We start from the raw sequence: 19,222 nt of genomic DNA, 5'->3' as shown, positions 1-19,222 counted from the left end.
CTTAACATTGTAGTTTTTTATAGGAGTAAAAGTGTGAAATGTAAAGCACATAGCCAAGCCTGTAACTGGAATTCAATGCTTATTCAGTATCTCAAAATGCATATTAGCTTCAAACCCTTGGAACATCATGAATGTGGAAAGACCTTCATTTTGGTATACATTTGGAGTAAACACCAGACAGTGCGTTATAAAAGTAAATTGAAAAATAGCAATGCTTTAAAACTAACTAAACATCAAATGCCAATAAATGTTACAGAGATCAAGCCAATGGAATACATTATTCAGTCTATTCAGAAATTAGTCTGTATGAAAATAGTCATATAAAAAGAAATCAAACACTTAGAAAAATGTATGTGGTATTCTGTTGAATGGATTAGCGGATGGACTTTCACATATGTATGAGGGATTTCAATATTTTTAAAAATTTCTTACATTGACCATATTTGAGATTTGTGACTAAGAATACTAATGTGTTTTCCCCTGAAATCACTCCAGAAAATTTCTCTTTTCCCTTGGGTGTGTAAGACCATGTTGTTGATTCTTGCTACGTTGAAGATACTAGATGTCCTGCTCCATTAAGTAGGACTCCTGCGTACCTAATTTTCCATGGAAGAGGACCGTGTGATATACAACATAGAAAGTACATCTCAGTGGAGATGGTGCTTACGGTTGATAACACTGGTGTTAAGATTCCATGCGATAGGTGTTCAGAGCACACACTTCTGCATGTATTGACACTAAAGAACTCCCTCAATATTAGAAATAGGAGGTTTTCCTAATTGTTCTTTAAGGAAAAAGAGGTAGCCAACCAGTAAACTACTAATGTATCTTCCTACATGCAATCATTAGAGAGTATGACTTAATGTGCTTAAATGAGGAAATCCTGACATGACTGAAAGAGGGTAGCTAACTCGTCCCTACAATGCCATACTATTGAACATACACATTTCTGAGGAGTAAGTATACCTCTGTTGTGAAATTTTTGGAAATAGGTACTCCCACATCCTTCTTGCAACACTTGAATGCTTTTGCACATGCATATTTTGTATTTTGAATGGTGACAATAGAGTGGATTTGAAAAACATAACTTAGTGTATGTGTGAACATAATATATTTTCATTAATAAAACACTTTTTTAACATGGATATAGGTGTGTTGTGAATGATGTGTTATCCTACGTCTAGTGTTCATCTATCTCTTTGAGGGTTGTAGGGTGCTGATCAAGTCAATCACCTGTTTGATACTGGAGTAGAACAATAAACCTAGGAATCCATTCGGTCGTCTGAAGGTTTAAGGGATATGTGATTATTTTTCCCCTAGTCTATGCTGTGATTTTCTCCTCTTTGTGAATAATATTACAGTGGATATATTACTAAGGTATGTAACATAGAGATATTGCTGGTGTTTTAGCTCACGTACTCCATGATACTGCTACTTGGCATTGATTTTGTGTAGCCAGCAGTTTTGCAGGGCCCTTGCACTAATAGGAGCCCTTTTCACTAGTGCATTCCCCAGTCAGCATACTTCAGGGTTACAAGTTAGTGGAACATCTCATGACATCTGCACTCTGTCCTTGTAAGCCACCATCTCTCCTTTCTCCCAGTGCTTTCCTTCCCAGAGAAGACTCCCCCTCCCACAGCACTTCCCTAAATCTGTTTTAGTCAGAATGGCATCTTCTGGACTTAGACTTGGGACACTCTAGCACTGCACCATGGCCCTAAATGAAGGTATGTGTTCCACATCCTACATTGAGTGTTGTTTTGATGTGACTATGAGGTACGCATGCGCATATGACCATCCCATGTGTGTCATAGATACCCCATAGGAAAGAGAAATCTATCCCAATAGGAGTGATGACATAGCCCAGGGAAGAGAAAGAAAATATTTAAGCTGAAGAATTAGAATGTAGAGGAGGACAACTATCCCTAGTTGCCTGTGACTCCCTAGATGTAGAAAAATAACTTGTATTTGTTTTATGACCTACTTACCTTCAGATCTCCAGTTGTATTCGTGGTCATTTTTCTTTCCACCTATGTAGGCACTACAACCATTCTTTTTTGACTATATTATTAATATAGTGTCCTCAAGAAAATGCTTAATTGAGATTAGACAGATGGAAAGCAAATCAGTATTAATGCAGACAATGTGGGATGTGAATCTAAGTAAAAATTTGAGGAAGGCACCATCCTTCACGAGAAAGACAGGATTTATTAAAAGGAAATGTGAGGAACTCTTATCCACATTGGGAGGGACCTGGAGGTGGCTCCCTTTAGTCACTGCAAAGGCACAGGAGCTCTTTCTCGTGTCATCTGATGAATATATGTTATGGGGAAAAGAAATGGAACATGTGAGTTTCTCAGTAGTAGGGAAGTCCTGGTTTATCCTGATGATTTGATTGACCTCCTGTGTCTTCCTGAGGACTAATGCTGTTGGATGTCAGTGATTATTCTACTTCCCCTGGCTAGATCCATGACAAGGGATGGAGAAGGGTGTTGGATGATGCAACCACGTGGGCAGCTTTAAGACATCACGTGGTAAAATAGTTGTTTGAGCTGAAGAAGTCTTCTGGGCAGTGGCGTAGGGTGGATGAGCAAGACATGTGCTGTGGTTGCTTCCAAGCCCTGTTTCCCAGGTAGTTAACCACAGTCAAGGTCAGATCTGGTGTGGTTGGGTGATCTTCAGGGAAGCTGCTTCACTACTGTGAGGGACTTGCCTCCCTTTTCTCAGAGCCATAATCAGTGTAGTTCTAGGGGTGCCTGGGTAGCTCAGTCATTAAGTGTCTGCCCGAAACTCAGGTCATGAGCCCTGCATGGTGCTCCCTGCTCAGCAGGAAGCCTGCTTCTCCCTCTCTCACTCCCCTTAATTGTGTTCCCTCTCTGTCTCTGTCTGTCTCTGTTGAATAAATAAAATGTTAAAAAAATAATTAAAAAAAAATAAAGAAATTGGTGGAAACATTTATAGTCTATTACGGTATGCAAGAGACCACACCCTTGAGCAGGAATTATACAACCACCTCCTTCAAACAGGAAAACTGTAGCTCTTAGGGGCTCTAGGGGTGGGTCAATGAAGGGTCTCACTTTGACTCAGGTCATGATGTTAGGTTTCCAGCACAGCCCTGCCGTGGGCTCCCTGCTCAGTGGTGACTTGGTTTGTCTCTCTTCCCCTGCCCATCACAACCCACACACAGGAAAGCCTCTCTCAGTCTCTCAAATAAAATATTAAAAAAATTAAAGTGTAGCTCTTTTTCAGCAGAAGTCCCACACACGTGCTATTTCAATCAACTTACTACGTTGTACCCTAAAATATTACATAAGTTCTTCCTGACCACTGTGCTGAAGGATCCGACAGTTTTCTGATCCAGAAACCCAAGCTGTCTGTTACCCTTTGAAAAGGCAATGCAGGGGCACCTGGGTGGCTCAGTGGTTTAGGCTGCTGCCTTTGGCTAGGGTCATGATCTCAGGGTCCTGAGATCGAGCCCTGCATCGGGCTCCCTGCTCCACAGGAAGCCTGCTTCCCTCTCTCTCTCTCTCTCTCTGCCTGCCTCTCTGCCTGCTTGTGATCTCTGTCTGTCAAATAAATAAATAAAATCTTTAAAAAAAAAAAAAAAAGAAAAGGCAATGCATACAGGATGAGTTTTGATGGGAATGGAATATCAGCATTATTCAGGAGGCAAGCCACTTGGAAAAAAGAAAGACTCATGTTCAAAAATCAACTCCAGGGACGCCTGGGTGGCTCAGTTGGTTAAGCAGCTGCCTTCGGCTCAGGTCATGATCCCAGCGTCCTGGGATCAAGTTCCACATCGGGCTCCTTGCTCAGCAGGGAGCCTGCCTCTCCCTCAGCCTCTGCCTGCCATTCTGTCTGCCTGTGCTCGCTCTCTCTCCCTCTCTCTCTGAAGAATAAATAAAATTAAAAAAAAAAAATCAACACCAGGGGCACTTGGGTGGCTCAGTGGGTTAAGACTCTGTCTTCAGACAGGTAGTGATCTCAGGGTCTTGGGATCAAGTCCTGCATCTGGCTCTTTGCTCAGTAGGGAGCCTGCTTCCTCAACTCTCTCTCTGCCTTGCCTCTCTGCCAACTTATGATCTCTGCCAAATAAATAAATAAAATCTTAAACAAGCAAACAAACAAAAAAAGCCTCCAAGGATTTGGCCAGGCCTTCAGAATTTTAAAGGAGCTTGAGGACAGTGAATCAGTAGGAGAGAAGTGGGGCAGTCTGATACAGTTCATGATCGCCTGTCCACTCACTGTGCCTCCTAGGGACCATAGGGAGGTGCTTGGAGGTTGTATATGGGTTCCCAGGGGTGGTTGAGCCAGAAGGCGGGATTACCAGTCTTTCTTGTAAACAATGTGTGATGTATAGATGTACAAAGAAGGGTTTAGTCCATCATTCATGGAAAGGTACATCCCGAAATTTAAAGACTATTAAGTTCGCCAAGGCAGGGTTTCAATTTAAATTAGAAAACGGTCTTTTAGGTTTGTCCTGTGTTACAAATGCTATTATTTCCTTCTGCTGTGATGCTGAGATGTATATATTCATATACATATACACATACACATACGTATATATGTAAGAATCAATTAGATGGAGGACCTTTATTAGGAAAAGAGATGATCATGATGTGGGAAACCAAGGCAGAAGAAAACATACCTACAGGTCATTGACATGTCCTTGAAACAGGCAGACTGACATTCCTTCAAGGACTCAACTGCCATGATGTTAATAGGTTGCTAATGGGAAAAGACAATCCTGACCTGAACTCCCTAACCTCCAGCAGGATCCTGTAAGTCTACTTTAACATATAACTTTTTTTGGAAATACTTTCTTTTCCTCTTTCTTTTCTTTTCTTTCTTTCTTTCTTTCTTTCTTTCTTTCTTTCTTTCTTTCTTTCTTTCTTTTTCTTTCTTTCTTTCTTTCTTTCTCTTTTTTTCCTCTTAACCCTGCTAGCTACTTATTGGCAATCATCTCCCAAGCAGATGGCCCACCGAGACACATCAGAAGGGTCCCATGACTAAGCTTTTTTAGATGGTAATAAATGACCTTTTCCCAACTACTGCTAGCCCCCTCAAGGTCCTAAAACCTTGCTTCCAAAATTCCTTAGAGACTTCTGCTATTCCAAACTCCCTCCAACTTGAAAGTATGTAGTGGGCCATGCCTCATGACATAGTGCAGCTCTTTCTGCCCCCAGGTCCTGTCCCCATGCTTTCATAGAACACCTCTGGCACCAGAGACATCTCAAGAATCCTTTCCTTGCCATCAGCGTCAAACCCTAATGCTCTTTCCTACATGGATACTGGAGATTAACAGTTTATATCACAAAGAGTTGCCTACCTGTAACAGACACAAGAAAAAATGTTCATCATCATTAGCCTTCAAGGAGATTCAAGTCAAAACCACATTGGGATACAACCTTACACCAGTTAGAATGGCCAAAATTAACAAGACAGGAAACACCAAGTGTTGGAGAGGATGTGGAGAAAGGGGAATCCTCTTACACTGTTGGTAGGAATGCAAGTTGGTGCAGGCATGTTGGAAAACAGTGTGTGGAGATTCCTTGAGAAATTAAAAATAGAGCTTCCCTATGATCTTGCAATTGCACTCTTGGGTATTTACCCCAAAGATACAGACATAGTAAAAAGAAGGGCCATCTGTACCCCAATGTTCATAGCAGCCATGACCACGGTCACCAAATGTGCAAAGAGCCAAGATGACCTTCAACACACGAATGGATAAAGAAGCTGTGGTCCATATATATAATGGGATATTATGCCTCCATCAGAAAGGATGAATACCCAACTTTTGTATCAACATAGATGGGACTGGAGATTATGCTGAGTGAAATAACTCAGCAGAGAGAGTCAATTATCATGTGGTTTCGCTTATTTGTGGAACATAAGGAAGGACATTAGGAGGAGAACACTAGGAGGACATTAGGTGAAGGAGTGAAGTGAATTGGGGGAAATCAGAGGGGGAGATGAAGCATGAGAGACTGTGGACTCTGAGAAAGGAACTGAGGGTTATGGCGGGGGATTGGGGGTTTGGTGAGTCTGGTGGTGGGTATTAAGGAGGGCATGGATTGTATGGAACACTGGGTGTGGTGCATAAATAATGAATCTTGGAACACTGGGGGGAAAAAACTGCAAAAAAAAAAAAAGAAAGAAAAGAAAAGTTGCCTTCCTTGAGGACAAACATTGTTTCATAAACATATCGTCTTTCCTTTCTCCTCTGAATATAATCCCTTCTTTGGAAATTCTAAATCGTACCTCCTCCTTCATAAGTCACAGTGACACAGAAGTGTCACCTCTTTGAGCCTCACCTTTCTCATTCATATACTTAAGAACTTGTTTTTTTTCTTGTGAAACTGTCTGACATCATTGAGAACAGCACAGGAAAAACAAATTTTCCTCTCCTCACATTCATTCTGTTGTGTGAACTGACCTCCACACTGCAGACCCAGAACAGAACATGCAGAGAGAGCTGGAGAACAAGGGCAGTCAGAGCTTCATTGCTTTTCCTGCCAAGAAGGCCTCAGCAGATCAGGGCCATGAAACCTGCAGCCCACCCAGAGGAACAGGCTGGGGGTTTGTAGGGAAATACGGGATAATTGCCGATTTCCCGAGGAATTTGTCTGTGTTGCCAGCCATGTTCATCACGTCGTCAGGGTGGGGGTTTCTGAATCACAGGGCTGAGGTGAGAAGAGGTTTGTGGAGAAGAGAAAGGTTACTTATTTGGAAATGGAGTCCCACTGAAGCATTAATTGCTTTTATGTTTGTTCAACCTTATGCCTTCCAAGTGTTTTTCATTTCAGTGACCAAGACAGCTGTTGTAAGAAGACTGCATAGTTTACAGTGAGAAACCACTCAGTGTTTTCTGGAAAGGCTAAAATAAAGAAAAAGTATAACATCAAATTTTCCTGAGAATGCTGAGAATTAGAATTCTCGTATATCCCCGATGGGAGGGTAAAAAGAACATGCAGTGTGGAAAACTGTGTGGCAGGTCCTTATGAACAGAAACAGGTACTGGAGGGGAATATTTAGTCACCCAAAAATATGTCTCCTTGGCCTGAACATTATTTTTGGTCGGTTTATTTTGAATCAAAGGAAGATAAAGGATAAACTCTTAACTCCTGTGTTTACTTTAAAAGAAACATTTGCATTTTTACGTGTGTTCGGTGTGTAAGCTGTCTCCCTCTGTGTAGCAGAAAGAGAAAGAAGGAACCAGTCTCCAGAAACTCTGATGGTGGAGAAGGCAGGACTCAAACTCTGCTCCCAACCCCAGCCTTGGTTCCCCTGCTTGGCTTGGTCACCTCCCCAGTTCCCTCCCAGCAGGGTCACCTGTGGAGTTTCAGAAAGGATCTTCTCTGTGGGCTTCCCCCTCAGATTCTGTCAGTTGGTTTGGGCGAAAACAACACTGTTGTGTTAATTAAGGGCTCAGGTGATTGTCAGAGGCGCCAGGGGGGAGCCTGAGGACTTCTGAGAATGGATTTTTGGCTCTGGTCCTGGAGAGGTGACAGGGTCTCTGCTCCCTGAGTCTGGGAGGGTCAGGTCCCTGCAACCCGTGGTTCTGATGCTGACGCTGAAGTTGTGAGTGGCAGTGGCAGGGGACCCCTCCCTCCCCACAAAGCAGGTGAGGAAAATGCAGGGATGGGTGTCCTCCTGGGAGCTCACAGTTTCTGAGGGGCTCCGGACACAAAGGCCTGGGAAGTTGGGCCTTTTCTGCATCTCCGAGTCCTGCCCGCAGCTGAGCGGTGTGAGGAGATGGAGCTCTGTTGCTGGGTTTCAGGGCATTTTCTCCTGATGCAGCTGTGATTCCCCCCAGATCCCTCGTGAGGACGAAATCTAGAGGTAGAGGCGAAGGCAGAAATGGACGGCTCTCAGGTGAGCCTGGTGTCCCCGCAGAGCCATGTCCTTGGTTTCTCTGCAGACCCTCGAGTTTAGAAGCTGCAGATGTGGATGCCTTGAGTTCCGGTGCTTCTTGCTTCTGCATTCACCTGTTTTTAAGATCTAGTCAGAAGTGATAACTCACAGTTAGGTCTTTAGAATGCTTCTCTATGTCCGAGAGCCTTCTGTCCTGTCCCCAACCTAGCTTCGATAGGGCATCAGCCGTTGTCACTTTGAATTAAAGTCCTGTGAGGATTGACAATATTCCGTTGGTGGCAGATCCAGAGGGGAAGGTGTGGAGTCCGAGAATCCTGTGGCTGATGAGGTCTGGTCCTGGGATGTCAGGGAGGGAAATCATTTCTCATTCGGGTTCCTCTGGATTCTCAATCAACTGTGTGCAGCCGGGGAGGAAGGAAATGCGGACATAAGCTCGGTGGGTATGAGTCCAGAAAAACTTGGAACGTTCTTATTCTAAAAACGGATGTGTGTATGTCTTCATCTTTAGCACGTGAAAGAGATACTCTGTGTAAAATGCACTAGAGGAGGTTGCCTGGGGCCTCAGTCAACTAAGGTTGTGATGAAGTTTTAGAACCTAGGTGAGGTTCGGTGGGCTGAGGTCCGGAGTTGATGACCAAGAAAGAATTCTTGAGACATCTTTGGTGCAAAATGGTGGTTTATTAAAGCACGGGGACAGGACCCATGGGCTGGAAGAGCTGCTGCCCCGGGTTGTGAGGGATGGCAGGTTATATACCTTGCGGTCCGGGGCGGGGTGGGGGGTGGGGGGTGGATGGTGAAGGGATGGGAGGTTTCAACGGAGTTTGTATATGTTAAATAGGGCCTACAAGGAGCTAGGAGGAGGCCTTGATCAATGTCGTCTTTAGGTCAGCCATTAATCATCAAGATAGTTGGGAGATTCTTGGTGGGGTGTTATGATCCTGCTATCATTTACATTCCCTTTTACCTCAGCCTCCTCCAGTAATGTTTATGATGGGGAGGGAGACATTAGGGCTTGAGGAACTGAGAGTTATTTGCCTCTGGAAATTTGGGCTATTGATAAGGTAACTTCACTGTTTGTAGATCTCCAGGACATTTGTCGAGCAAGGGAGATTCCTGTCTTGCAGGATTGTGATCTCTGCAAGTTAACTATTTGTTTATCATTCATGGTAGTCAGGGGTGCCTGAGGAATGCTACACATATTACGGAGGGGAGCGGGCACAGAGGGGGGTGCAAGGCGCCAGCTTTTGCTTTGTCTTCAGCCAGCCTCGTGCTCCCTCATCAGCTGGACTGCTGATTGCAGCTCAGGTCAGGATCTCTGGGTCCTGGTTTGGTATCCCGCTTCTGGCTCTGTGCCCAGAGGGGAGTCCGCCTGACATTCTCTCCCACTCCTGCCTGCATCCATCTCCTCTAGAATATAAATCAGTCTTGGGGACTGAGGGTGTTTCATTTGGTTAAGAGTCTGCTTTCTGCCTCCAGCTCAGGTCATGATCCAGGGGTTTGGGATTCAGCCCTACATGGGACTCCTAGGTGGGCAAGGGTCCTGCTTCAGTGTTTTCTCTGCTGCTCTGCTTGTTTGTGCTGTCTCTCTCGCTCCCTTTGAAATAAATACAGTCTTTGTAAAAAAAAATTATTTATTTGTAAGAGAAAGAGTGAGCACACAAGTAGGCTGTGCTATGGATAGAGGCCAAAGGCTCCCTGCTGAGCAAGGATTTCCACCCCCCCACCCCCCCACCCCGCCCCTGCAACATAGGAGGTGTTCCCAGGACCTCCTGTCTTGGCCTGAGCAGAAGGCTGATGCCCACTGACTGAGTCACCCAGTTGCCCCTATAAATAGAATCATTAAAGAAGATGAAAATGAAAATCTTAAAAATTAAAAGAAAAGAAAGGCATAAAGTAGTTATTACTAGCACAGTGTAATGTCTCTGTCAGTCAGACGTGGTTCCATGATTGGCTGGAAGCCTGTTCTGCAGGGCTGTTGGAATTCCCCTGAGGCAGGACAAAGGCTGCAGAAGTTTCCTGAATACCAGAGATGAGCAGGCAGGAGGGCACAGGAGAGCCTATCTGAAAGGGGGGGGGGGGGTGTTTCTTAAAGCGGGAAAGAAGGTGAGGAGTTCTGGGGAACGAGGAACTTGCTCCTTTCTGCTCACTGTACCTGGTTGTCAGAAGCCAATTAGTTCCTTAGCCTCTTGGGAATTTTGAGGTGGGTCCCCTGATGGCCCTGTCTGAACTCAGCCAAGGGGACACTGGGGCCGTTCCTCGACTCCTTTGGTGAAGCCTGCTTGCCTAAAAGCAGCCTCTACAGAAGGAAAGTGTTTGATTTGTGTATGTATAGCCACTGTATTTGCATACTTAGATTTACATTCTGAATTCCTGCTTTCAGTCCACAGGAAAATACCAGTGATGGTGTGTCCTTTCTTGTGTATTAGGCACTGATATCAATTTGTTTCAATTCAGCTGATGTGAACTTCTTTTATTGGCTTGGTTCTGTCTGCCAAATCCTCCCCTGTAACGTTCGTATTTTTCCTCCTGTCATTTGTGGCAGGCGAGAATTCTACCACTGAACCACCCATGCCCCTCCTGTCATTTGTAAGGAACATGGGATACTGAGGAATATGCAGGAACTATCGCTGTTATGCCCCAATAATTGGTCCGTGATTAAAGGAACCAGACTGATATAAAGCGACGGTCAAGCATGTAAAGTTTTTTTCTGGCGAGATAAACACAACACCAGGCAGAGTGGGTGCAAGGCAAGATTTATTAAAAACACTCCCAGCGAAGTTTCAGGGCCCAGGTGAAGGGGAGCTGAGAAAGTTGCACCGGGAGGAGGTGGGCACCCTCGGATGAGGTTCCATGACTCTGGAGAGCAGAGTGGCAGAAGTCACGCCCAAGGCAGGGAGGAGGGGGCTTTTAAGGGGTCTTGGGGAAAGCTCAGGGGTCTTTTGGCAAGTTTCCCTTATTCGGATATCTCGCCTGCTTGTCGGGGTCCCATTGGTCCACAGGAGCCCGGGGCGGGGGTCTCAGATTCCTGCTTGGGCCTTTGTTCTCCTGTCTGAGCTCAGGTCTTGTGGCAGGAACTTTCGCCATCTTTAGTAGCCCTTCCTGCCAGCCCAACAAAGCAAAGCTTTATTTTGCGCCAAGCATTAAGAATTTAACAGAACGGGGACTCCTGGGTGGCTCAATTGGTTGGACAACTGCCTTCAGCTCGGGTCATGATCCCGGAATCCCGGGATCAAGTCCCGGATCGGGCTCCCAGCTCCGTAGGGAGTCTGCTTCTCTCTCTGCCCTTCTCTTCACTCATGCTCTCTCACTGTCTCTCTCTCAAATAAATAAATAAAATTTAAAAAAAAAAAGAATCTAACAGAACGTTCGGGGTCGCACCTCTTACAAGAGAGGGTGACCCTTCTGTTTCACAGTCTAGCTTTTAAGGGCAAAGGCCATGCGGTTGGGCCTGGCCACGCACAGGTGACCAATGAGATTGAACTCCACAGTGATGCTAGGTGACCAATTGAGTTACAATTTACCCTAGTAGATGTACCCAAATGGTAGGGGCCCCTACTCCTTGGTAACCAGGGAAACATTATGCAACCCACTACTGATTGGATGTCTCCACCTGGCCTGACCCACCCTTGTATCTGGGCTTTGTTAACTGAGCTGGTCTCCAGGACTTGTTTTTAAGTGAATCCCCTGGGGGAAGGGGAGCAGGGACAGTTTCACTTTAATGAAAGCCTCTTGCTAAATAGGTCCTTACAATCCCATTTCAGGTGTAAAACTTCTTTCTTCTGTGTTTCTCTTGCTTGTGGGTTCATTTTTTCTCTTTCTTTCCTTCTTCTTTTCTTTCTTTCTTTATGTCCTTCTTTTACACATTTTCTCAGCAGAGAGACAGAGGAAGCATAGGAGTGAGGAAAGGGAAAGAGGGAGAAGCAGATTCCCCCCTGAATGGGGAGCCCAACTCAGGGCTTCATCCCAGGAGTCTGGGATCATAACCTGAGCTGAAGGCAGACCCTTAACCTACTGAACTGTCTGGGTCCCCCTTGCTTGTAGTTTCTGATGAGGAGAACAAAGTCAAAGGATGTGTGGATAAAATTAAATTTCCTTCATCTTCCAGTCTGCTGTTAAATACCTGAGAAAGGCAGAGTAGGACATTCCTCAGGGAACTCACAACTTCCTTAAGGTTAATGTTTTGTTGGATGCAAAAAGCAGCCTTAGCTTGACAATAGCTAAACTTCCAGGATCCTGTAATTACTCTTTAACCTATGAAAATTGCTTCAGAAACTTCCTTGAACTCTGTTTCCCAAAATGTAGCTTGGCCATCATCCTTCAAGCTTGCGGTCCACTGATAGATACCTGGAGGGTCTCCTGACTAAAGTGTTACTACCAAACAGTGAGTGGCCTCATCAAAACACCAGCTGGGAGGCCCTGAGGGTCCTGGAAACTTGCTTCCTAATTGCTTAGAGCCTCCTGCTATCCCTCACCCCCTCCCCACCTGACAGCATAGAACCAGTCACTGCTCACTGTTCCTCTCCCCTTGTGTTAGTAACACAGTGTTTGTACCACGGATATCTCAACAATCCTTTCTTAATCATTCACTCCAGAACCCCAGTATTTCATATCAGAAACATGTCTAGAATTTCTTGACCATTGGTTCCTCTCCCACATCCCAACACTTTGCACTGGACAAGGAGGGCTGTCACCTCTGTGTAGCTGATAGAGTTGATTTCTGGGAGTGAAAGGAGTGAAAGTTCTCAACCAGGCAGCCCCCTGCCCCATAGGTTTTCTTTCTTCCCACACTCATATCACGGAGATGAAAAAGTCATGTCTGGTTCTAGCTGCTGACACTAACTTCCTCTTCATCTTAGGGACCATCTTAGGGGCACAGTTTGTCAATGATCACTTGGTGACTGTGGTATTTGTTACAGGGACTGCTGACCCTCAGGGATGTGACCATAGAATTCTCCGAGGAGGAATGGGGATGCCTGACCCACACTCAGCAGCAACTGTACAGGGACGAGATGTTAGAGAACTATGGACATCTCCATTTCTTGGGTGAGGAAGACTCCTTCCAGGTTTCTAAAGCCCCACACAGGGTTTTGTCACTTCCTGTGAAGACTGCCTCTTGGGCGATTTCTCTTGGGATAACTGGATTCCAGATCCAGGCAGAAAGGGAAAAAAGTAGGGGTTTGCAGATGGAGAGTGAAAGGGTCCATAAACAAAAGGTCAAGACTGATACAAAGCGAAGGTCAAGCAAAGCTTTATTTCACGCCGAGCATCGAGAATCAAACTGACTGGCCAGGGCCATCTCTTGCAAAGAGGCGACCCCTCCCAGTCTCACAGACTAACTTTTATAGAGTAGAGTCCATGTGGTTGAGCCTGGCCACACACAGGTGGCCAATTGAATTACATTCTACCCCATGATAGTCATCTAATTCAGCCTATGACTTTGGCTGGAATTGGCGCCTTTGTCTGGCGCCTGATAGGCGGGGCTCACACTCCTTGGCGGGTAATAGGTGCGCTTTACCTTGATTGGACGTTTCCACCTGACAGGACACGTCCTTGTATGTGGGCTTTCTTATCAGGACCTGGTCAGTCATATTTCACCAGTTCTGTTTCTAAGCGCTTTTCTCTTGGGGGGAAGGGGCAGATTCAATCTAAGTTTACTGCAGAAACAACAAAATGGCTCGCTCTGGCTAAATAGGCCCTTATAGAGAGACAAATCTTCATGATGTTTCCTTTTCAGCTCAGCTTCTCCTTCCTCAAGGTAACATCATGGCTTGTGAAGATGAGTGGCAGTTCTCAACATTGAGTGACAGAATGGTGCTGCTTACATCTGAGACTGAAATTTACCCTTCTTATTATGTCTTCTACTTGAAAGTGGAGGTCAGGATGTGAACATTGGAAATGCCTCCGGTGTGTTCTAAATGGACTGTTGGGCAACAGCTGTTGGGAAACCATTTTCTAGAATTGTCCAACATCATCTCTTCTCTACTGAACATAGGACTCATGGAAAGTTAGAATTGGCAACAATAGTCATTTTTCTTTTTCCTCATAAACAGGTCTCACTGTGTCAAATCCAAAACTGATCATGTTTTTGGAGCAAGAGAAGGAGCTCTGGGATGTGAAGAGAAAGGAGACTGTAGCTGTCCATGCAGGTGGGTGGGAATGGGTGATGCAGGTGACAGAGGGGACGTCCAAGTCTTAAGGAGGAAGGTAGACCTTCAGCTGCGGTTCAAGCTCTCCTTGAAGGAATGTCAGTTGGAGACATGTCCAGTTTTATGTCTCTGTCTCTCTCAGAAGGACATCTGCTCTTCAACTAGGTTAAAGGCTTTGTAAATTTTGGTTCCTCATGAGACAAGTAGGGACATTGCTTCTCCCTCTCCTCGATGTATGCACAGTGGGGTTTGGTGCAGAAATTTTCAGAACACTGGAGACAGATTTCTAATGTTCTCTGCCTTGGCTTTCTAATGTTAGAGGCTTTAATATTAGTCTTAAACAAAACTGAGATTTAGTAATTTCATCAGATAACATAGCACCGCTCTAAAATGAGAAAATATACTGCTTTATTTCCTTTCAAGTCTTCTTTTTTCTTTCTTTTCTTTTATTTCTTTCTTTTTTTATTTTAAAACTATAGAAATGTCCACTCTTTGAGTTCTGTTCCTCAGTGGTCAAATAGTGCAATGTCTCCCTTTGTGTCTGAGAATTCCTACATAACAAATGCTATTGGGGAGCTAGCACATTTAGTACTTGGACTTGTAGCCTTTAATAAAGTTTTATTTATTATATCATTTGTTAATAATTGCATCATGACTCTGTCTTCTGTAAACTTCTCGTGACTTTGTCATGTGTGTTTTCACTTTCTGATTAGTTCTATATGTGATTTAGCTCTATATTTTGTACATCAAATGTCCTGATAAACATGCACATGTGCTTTTTAAGTAGTGAGTTAGACAATTAGTAAGATTCCCATATATTTTGTTTAAAAATTTTATTTGTTTGAGAGACAGAGAGAGAAAAAATGAGTAGGGAAAGGGCAAAAGGAGAGGGAGAAGCAACGTCCCTGCTGAGCAGGGAGCCCTGGATCCAGAACCCTAAGCTCATGACCTGAACTGAAGGAAGCTGCTTAACTAATTGAGCCCCACAGGTACCCTGAATCCCCATTTTTGGAAAATCGTTTTTTTCAATAATGTGATGTTATTTCTGGGAAATTAATCTTGAGCTTTTCCTTCTAATTTCCTCAGAATGTATCAGAATTTAATCCCAAATACTAATTTCATATACAGTGTCTCTCAGCATATTTTTCAACTTCCATGGTGTTTATATACTGAGAAATGGAGAAGTTGTTTGTTTCCTCTGTCTTTTTTCTTTTTTCTCTATAGGGTTACATTTTGTGCAGGAGGGGAAATATATTAATAATGTAGTACTTTTCTTTCAAGCTTTTTAAGTGTTAAAAATTTTTTATTTACACCTTTTTTATAAAGGTTTTATTTATTTATTTGACAGAAAGAGATCACAAGTAGGCAGAGAGGCAGGCAGACAGAGAGGAAGGGAAGCAAGTTCCCTGCTGAGCAGAGAGCCCAATGCGGGGCTCGATCTCAGGACCCTTGGATCATGACCTGAGCTGAAAACAGAGGCTTTAACCCACTGAGCCATCCAGGTGCCCCTCACTTACAGCTTTCTATAATTGATTTTAATGAGAATTCTTTACGATGTTATAGTTCATGAATACATGCCAATCAAATGCTTGTTTTTCATGGGCACATGGACACAGTTTTAAATCATGGTTATATGGAAGTTTTCCTTTTCTGTCATACATCAGTGTTTTATTTAGAATTTCTTGGGTTGAGTTTTGTCTTACTCTAATTTGGTAACTTCCTAATAATGTACCTCTTGTGTCTGGCTCATACCACCATATTCGTTAGTTGTGGATTTGGTCTTACCTGTGTGTGTTGTTATAGGAAGGGAATTTTCAGCTCAGTATATTTTAAGACCATGTGAGCATAACTCAAAAAAAAAAAAAAAAAAAAAAAAGATCTTTGTGTTTTTTACCAGTAAATTTTGTAAATCTTGTGTTTGTATGGCACACATACATACTGTGTGACCCCTACTTTTTCTCTCCTTGGTAGTGGTCAGCGAATGTTGTACCTTGTCTAGGTGAGTTGTCATCAACATAGAATTCATTTCACCTTGTTTTTGTGGGTAAATTTTTATTCTCTCTGCATGAGAGAAAGACTGTTTTGAATTCAAAGTAATTTTCAAACATTTTATACTTCTGTATCATGTTTTGGTATGAAATATGAAAGATAGATTTTATCTGTAATTGTAAGATGAATACCCATGATATGCCTTGGTACCTTTCTCATTGCCTTTTGTGTCTTCTGGGAGCATTTTCCTTGTGGTTACATTAGAGATTCCTTAAAACAACATTGTTGTAAAACAGTTTAAAACTCAGTGTCAATCCCATAAAGAATTCTTCTTCCTGTCTCTACCCCTGCACCCCTGCACTTTGATACTACAAATTCTTTTATGTTGTATACTTTATGACCTACATTTGTGATTTTAATACTTTAAAAAAAAAGTTCTGTAGCATAAATAAACGTGACTGGTATCTCATTACAACACTACAGGTTTGTGTAATTGTCTACATATTTCTGCTCAGTGGAGAGCTTTGTGTTCTTGTGTGGTTGCAGGTTCTGGGTAGAATCCTTTTATTTCATCTAGAGAGTGTTTCTTTAATGGTTCTTGTAGGATAGATCTACTGGTAAATGTAGAGGGGTCTTTACTTGGGAATGTCTTCATTTCTACGTCTGCAAAAAAGAGTTTTGCCCGGTATTCTTGGTTGCATTTTTTGATCTTTCAGTACCGGATTGCATTATGCCGGCCCCATTCTTATTGGGACTGCTAGGATCCCACTACTGCTCTTCTAGGAGCTCTTGCACAAGGTGCAGTGCATTTCCCATGCTGTTTCAAAGGTTTCTTTTCATCTGTGGTGTTTGATGGGTTAATTACAAAATGTCATCAGTCTTCCCATTCTTTGTATGTGGTCTGCTGTATATACCATAGTTTTATAAGGAAGTAATTTGAGGGGTGCCTGGGTGGCTCAGTGGGTTAAAGCCTCTGCTTTTGTCTCAGGTCATGATCCCAGGGTCCTGGGGTCAAGCCCCACATCAGGTTCTCTGCTCAGCAGGAAGCCTGCTCCCCTCTCTCTCTCTGCCTGCCTCTCTGCCTACTTGTGATCTCTGTCAAATAAATAAATAAAATCTTTTTAACAAAAAGTAGCCCACAAGTCATGTTTCATGGTGAATCATCTCTGAATGTGAATATTGAACCCTGTTTAAAAAAAAAAAAAAATACCCTGTGTGCATTTGAAACGTGGGAGTATCTGTCTGATGCCAATTTTCATTGGAAACCTTTGAAATTGTGGTTTTATTCGCAGTCATCTGAATGTAGCCAACTGTTTGGCATTCCTTCTAGAGGTATCCCATGGACCTCAGCAGCTTCTGCTGTAAAATATGTGCGATCATTTTGAATATACACTTATTCTCTATGAGCACAGAGGGCTAGACATCTGTCCATGGACACGTGTGGACTCCTGAGTGCCTCCAAAACCTATGCTGGCAACTCTGTGATCAGCCAGGGCCAGAGGTGATGCTGAACTTGTGGTGGTATCAAGGGCCATTCTCTATTTCTGGGCAGGACAATAGGCTGGGCTAAGAGGCTGCCCAGGTTCACTGAGGAAGCTCCCTGGTCATGCAGAGTAAGAGCTTATGCTCAATCCTTGGTCCATGCTGCGGGCTTGGTTTTCTCCCCAGAGACCTGTTAGAGAGGCTCTGAGGTTGTCTAGGGTCTCTGTTTAGGCTTCCAGTGGAGCAGGATTGGAGGCTAAGATCAACCATGGGAAGTGACTTAGAACTTGCATAGCTACACAGACAGAGAACAGAGAATTTTCTAGCTCAAAGCGTGGCTGGACACCCAAGTCAGTCACAGCTGCTGACAAATCTACTTAGCCAGGTAGGTTCTTCTCCTCTCTGCAAGTGGGCAGATTCCCATGGATCTCTGATTCGTTGCCACTACAAGTTGGAGCACTGTCTGGTCTGGCAGCTCTACGATCTGAGCACTGGTTGCCGTAAGCCCTGCCCACCTTCTCCATGTCTATAGGGTCCCCAGTGGTCCAGCACCATAGATTCCACCAGGGATCCCCAGGAGGTGAGCTATCACTGGGCCACCCAGAGAGTTTTTGCCCTTTGAGGAATGCTGGATGTCCACTCTGGGCTGTCATTTTCTTTGACATTGTAGTTCCTTCTGGTCCCTCTTAGTGGCACACTGTGCTGGCCCGGGGAAGGCACACTGGGATCCATGTGAAATTGCTCCTGTTACCCTTCTAGGGGTGTCCTTCTTGATCTCTGGGGTCCTGGGGTGCATCAACCTATGCTTTTGTATTGGGATTCATGCACTGGTGTCTCAGTGTGAACAGCTGCTCATTGAGCGAAGGTGGAACTACTTTTTCACTATCTTCATGAGGTCCTCACTCTGTGAAGAACAGTTTTCTTTGTCCTGGGCTAAAAACAGTTGTTTCCCTATATACATGTATTTGTGGGTATTATTTTTAATATATGTGTATGAATTTGCACATATACATGCTTGATATCCAAGAGGTAGTATGCTTAAATCATGATTTTTTGATATTGAAACATAACCCTAACAGAGACAAATGCCTTTCATGTTAACGATTATTCTGTGAGATGTGTCTGTTGCCATGCTGCTTATTTGATTGCTTATCACCACATGGGTTGTTTATTCTTCCGTTTCTTTAAATTTGATCATTCAGTTTTTTATTTATAGATAAAGGAAAAATTTCAGTTTCTGTGTTGTCCCCACTTTGACAGCTTATGTGATTTTGATGTTTGGCTCCTGGTTCATGCATGATCATACCATGTTCTACTTTTATCTGCTTTGTTGCTGGTGGTGTTTCTCTCTATTACTACAGAGTTGGGCACTAACTGTTAGCCAGTCTCTTTTTCAAAGTGTCTAGTGAGTTCCTGTCCTCATTTTTTTCTGTTATGCCTTTTTCTTCAGTCTTTGTAGTTCTCCATATATCATGAGAATGTGTCCTTTGTATCCTTTCTAACTCTATTTCTCTCTCTCGAACTTGGGATACAGAGATGTTTTTGATTCTTTTTGTAATCTTTTTCTTCATTTCACCATTCATGGTTGGTGTGTTGTTGTTGTTGTTTTCTTTCTCTTAGCAATTTTTTATTATACCATACCCCAGAGATCGAGTCCTTATGTTTATCAGTCAGAAATGTAGTATAAACTGATGTGCTCTGTGGTTTCCTTAGTGTCTGGGGTTTCCTAA

General features: G+C 43.6%; 1 protein-coding gene across 1 annotated transcript in view; it reads left to right on the top strand.

Annotated features, from left to right (window-relative positions):
- The window catches only part of LOC131817924 (KRAB domain-containing protein 5-like), a 38,202-nt gene extending 23,553 nt beyond the window's left edge, over positions 1–14,649 (top strand). Inside the window, exons 4-5 of the mRNA XM_059151818.1 lie at positions 12,792–12,918; positions 13,610–14,649. Of these exons, the coding sequence (XP_059007801.1) occupies positions 12,792–12,918; positions 13,610–13,634 (152 nt within the window). The 3' untranslated portion in view covers positions 13,635–14,649. The remainder of the gene's footprint in view (positions 1–12,791; positions 12,919–13,609) is intronic.
- The last annotated feature ends 4,573 nt before the right edge of the window (positions 14,650–19,222 follow it).

The sequence above is a fragment of the Mustela lutreola genome, chromosome 16, assembly GCF_030435805.1.
Source record: "Mustela lutreola isolate mMusLut2 chromosome 16, mMusLut2.pri, whole genome shotgun sequence".
Classification (NCBI taxonomy): domain Eukaryota; kingdom Metazoa; phylum Chordata; class Mammalia; order Carnivora; family Mustelidae; genus Mustela; species Mustela lutreola.
This window is presented reverse-complemented; position numbering and strand designations above follow the sequence as displayed.